Source organism: Mus pahari, chromosome 2, assembly GCF_900095145.1.
Source record: "Mus pahari chromosome 2, PAHARI_EIJ_v1.1, whole genome shotgun sequence".
Taxonomy (NCBI): Eukaryota; Metazoa; Chordata; class Mammalia; order Rodentia; family Muridae; genus Mus; species Mus pahari.
The window spans coordinates 110,853,289-110,857,513 of record NC_034591.1 but is presented as its reverse complement, the minus strand read 5'-3'; the positions used below and the strand labels follow the sequence as shown (position 1 = coordinate 110,857,513).

The 4,225-nt window shown below is 42.6% G+C and overlaps 1 protein-coding gene across 21 annotated transcripts in view; it reads left to right on the top strand.

Moving 5' to 3' along the window:
- Positions 1-4,225, top strand: part of Magi1 (membrane associated guanylate kinase, WW and PDZ domain containing 1) — a 612,319-nt gene that overhangs the window by 342,673 nt on the left and 265,421 nt on the right. For all 21 annotated transcript variants that reach the window (XM_021190697.2, XM_021190696.2, XM_021190700.2 and 18 more), the window contains exon 2: positions 1,492-1,608. In XM_021190697.2, the coding sequence (XP_021046356.1) occupies positions 1,492-1,608 (117 nt within the window). The remainder of the gene's footprint in view (positions 1-1,491; positions 1,609-4,225) is intronic.

Here is a 4,225-nt window from a genome sequence, read left to right as displayed (position 1 = left end):
CTTCCTTCCTTCCTTCCTTCCTTCCTTCCTTCCTTCCTTCCTTCCTCCTCATAGACTGGAGAGAATGGCTCAGCTGATAAGAGCACTGACTGCTCTTCCAGAGGTTCTGAGTTCAATTCCCAGCAACCACATGGTGGCTCACAACCATCTGCAATGGGATCTGATGTCCTCTTCTGGTATGTCTGAAGAGAGCACAGTATACTTGCATATATAAAATAAATCTTTAAAGAAAAAAAAAAAAGATATGTGTTCTGTGTCTGGAGAGCTGACTCAGTGCTCACTGCTCTTCCAGAGGTCCTAAGTTAATTCCCAGCAACCACAGGCCCTCTTCTGATGTGTCAAAAAAGAGCAATAGTATACTCATATAAGCAAGCAAGTAAGTAAATAAGTAAATCTTTTTAAAAAACATGTTTTCTCTTTTTTACTGTATAGTTTATATATTTTGGCGTTTTGGCTTGATTCTGGGGATTGAATGTAGTCTAAAACTGGCTAAGCTGCATCTCATCCCATTTCCTCTTTAGAATTCTCTTGTGCACAAAAACGGTTATGAAGATGGTTATGAGCTCTCTCATGCATGGAATCTACAATGTTGATTTCATCCTAATTGACAGTAGAATGGTGGAATGGTACTTACCAAGAGGCGGGGGAAGAGGTTTGTCAGTAGATACAATGTCCTCTTGAGGTAGAAACAAGAAACTGGCTTGTTCCCACACAGAAGAGTAACTAGACATGATAGTACAGGGCTCTATACCTCAGAGGCTTGGAGAGAGGATTTTGAAAGTTTTTGCAGAATACAGATGATATCTAACTTAATCATTGTGTAGTACATACATACATGATGCACTCTTAATATACTTAAAACGGGTCCAGTAAAGCTCAGCCCACCCATGTAGTAACTGCTAAGCACATGTCAGCCACACCTCCATGTGCCAGTCACAGGGAGGGAACTCAGGAAAACAGCCTTCAGAGTCCAAGCCCTGTTTCCATTTTGTTGTTTCTATGTTGTTTCTGTGCTTGCTTTTATTTTTATTTATTTGCTTTAGTAAATTACGCTGGAGTCCTGAACAGGCTTGCAGGTCTAACCTGTGCTGGAGTCCTGAGCAGGCTTGTAGGTATAACCTGTGTAGAATGCTTTACAGTTCAACAGTTGTTGCTGGATTGTCCTTTGCAGTTTCAGCTATTTGTCCTCCCTCTGAGTCTGTATCACTGGCACCCACTTAAATGCAGACCCTAAAAGAAATTCTGTATAGCCTTCTGGTATTGTGTGTAATGAGGCCCACACCTTACTTTTGTGTCTATGCTGTTTTCTCTTTATTGCATCCTTCCTGCTTTTCCCCTACAGAGGGAAACTGAAACAACCTTGGAGTGGCCGAGAGTCTGTGTGTGGGCTGGATTGGCTGGATGCTGCTGTCTCACACACAGCTCTGACTGCTTACGGCTCAGGGAAGCCCAGCTCTTGTTGATGTGCTCTGTGTTATGTGTTTCTTACAGGAGGAAGGCTCAACAAGGACCTGCGACATTTCCTCAACCAACGGTTCCAGAAGGGATCTCCGGATCATGAGCTCCAGCAGACCATAAGGGACAACCTCTACCGCCATGCTGTGCCTTGTAAGTAGCTTCTCAATGCTGGTGTGTGTGTGTGTGTGTGTGTGTGTGTGTGTGTGTGTGTGTATACACATGTATGTGGCTGTAAATAGAAGAAAAAAAGCAAGGCTGAAGGTTCTGGCATACTTATCCATGGCAGCACAATGTCATGGCATGCAGTGTGACTAGATTTCCATTTGGCTCTGCTACCTTCTAGTTTTGAATACTGGGCAAATGATCTACCTTGTGTGAGGCTTACCGTCTGATCTGTGGGAAGACCAAGTCAGCCAGGCTTGATTCATGTTGTAGAGTATGAATGGGATGAAGTACTTGGCATGGCGAAGCCTCTAGAAGTGAGGCCATTGCTGTCTTTAATGGAGTGGGCCAGGCAGATACCCTGAGACTGACTTGTATAGAGGCAGGCCACTGTGCCTTTAATGGCCCTCAGTGGAGGGAATACCACACTCTGTTCTCCTTTCTCAAGATTGGCTTAGAAACTTCTAAATCTGGATTGTGTGAAGAAAAGATATTCAGTACAGTCCAATTTGAGCAAACAAGATAGAGAACATCGGGGCTCTGAAAGGAAACCTTTGGGGTATGTACAAGGGGAGAGTGTGTTGGTCTGTGAGTGGAGAAACTGACAGCTGCCGTATAGTGGACATGACCACACTGTGTCCTTCCAACAGGCCACTCTCACTTTGTCTCTCTGGAAGACATCACATTCATTTTATTAAACTCAGACCTCAAGAACAGATTGTTCTGGTGTTATTCCTGGGAGTTTTACTTTATGCTTTCTGTTGTTTGATCTGGTCAGGTTTCAAAGAGCTTTAGAGGTACCATCTTTTAAAATGCTGCCTCCTAGAGGAAGAATACTTTTAATGTCCACAAAGCCCCCCTGTTACTGTGATCTGTTGTCTAGAAATGATTTTCTTTCAAATATAATCTTTTGTAAGCAATGTACTTGACTGCCAGTGATTCCTGATTCTACTGTAAAGTCACAAGTGGAACTAGCCAAAGGCATTCAATGGATTTGAGAACCTTAGTTTCTAGAATGATCCACTGTCTCCACAGGCTTTGTGGAATAGAAGAATAATGAGAGCAACCTGGGACAGCACTTCGCAGTCCCCTCTTCACCATATGGCTGCTGGATCTGGTGAGAAGAAGGGACCTGTCACTGTGACTTAGTGACCCTCACTCATTTCAGCTTGTCAGTAATGAACTGAAAACTCGAATCCCAATAATATTCTTGAATAATTCCATATATATATATATATATATATATATATATATATATATATTAATTGCGATTCCTAGTTCTAATTTTGTTGATGGAGTAGGAATTTTTCATCCCATTTTTATTTATCTAGTACTACATTTTTTGTGACATTGTGACTCCAGATGAGAGAACAGTGGCTCTGCATTCCAGCTTGGTCCATCTATGTCACACTGGCCCAAGTTATTCACACTTATCTGTGAAAGCAGGGGAGTAAAGAGAGTCATGGGGAGATTAACTCATTTGGAGTTCTGAGCATTTGGAGTTTTTACTCTTGAACCACCCAGGGCCATTTCTTAGCTCTCCTGTGATGACCTGTAAGTTAGGATTGCAAGATGAATACAATTTTGCAGAATTCAGTAATTGCAGACTCATGGTTGTTCTCCATGTAATTTTTCCCCTACTTAGATTCCAATTTAAGAAATGGGGATAAAGCAAATGAGCACACCATTGCTTGCTGGATCTGTGGTGTTACCATGGTTACAGTTTTGGCGAGCTTTCCCATTTATTCCCCATTCCCACCCCCCATTGATCTCTTGGACCTCACTGTGAGCTAAATGGCTTGATTTTAAGTTTGCCACTATTTAGGAAGTAGGTCCAAAATGACCATAGTCTTTTAAAAACAGTGGGAACAGACAATTCCAAGCCTACCACACATCTTACATCTCCCTAGCCAATTCATGTTAAAGACCACATCATGGGCAGGAAAGGTGGCTCAGTAGGCAAAGTGCTTGCTAGATAAGCATGAGGTCCTGGATCCCATCTCCAGTACCCCACAAGGAAAGGCAGATGTGTTGCCACCTTCTTGTAATCCCAGCACTGAGGAGGTGGAGATCTGTGGCTCTCTGAGGCTCTGTGGGCAGCCAGCTTAGCCTCAATGGCAAGCCCCAAGTCCTAGTGTAGCTTATGTTTTCAGTACCTGAGGAATGACATCAAAGATAGAACCTCAGGCCTCCACTTCTAGTGTGGGTATACATGCACATACATACGGTATACATGCACATACATACATACACATACGCACCACACTAGCCACAGAAATAAACCTCATTTTCTGACACTTTATAATTGGATTATGTACAGTGAATGTATCTTATTTTTTAGTTCCAAACATTATTTAAACTTTCCAAATTCCTGATTTCCTAGTTTCATAAAAAAATGGAACATCAATACCAACTATTTTTTCAAGCAAAGACAAACATGATTTAATATCAAGGTTAGAGCCGGGCGTGGTGGCGCACGCCTTTAATCCCAGCAGTTGGGAGGCAGAGGCAGACGGATTTCTGAGTTCGAGGCCAGCCTGGTCTACAAAGTGAGTTCCAGGACAGCCAGGACTATACAGAGAAACCTTGTCTCGAAAAACCAAAA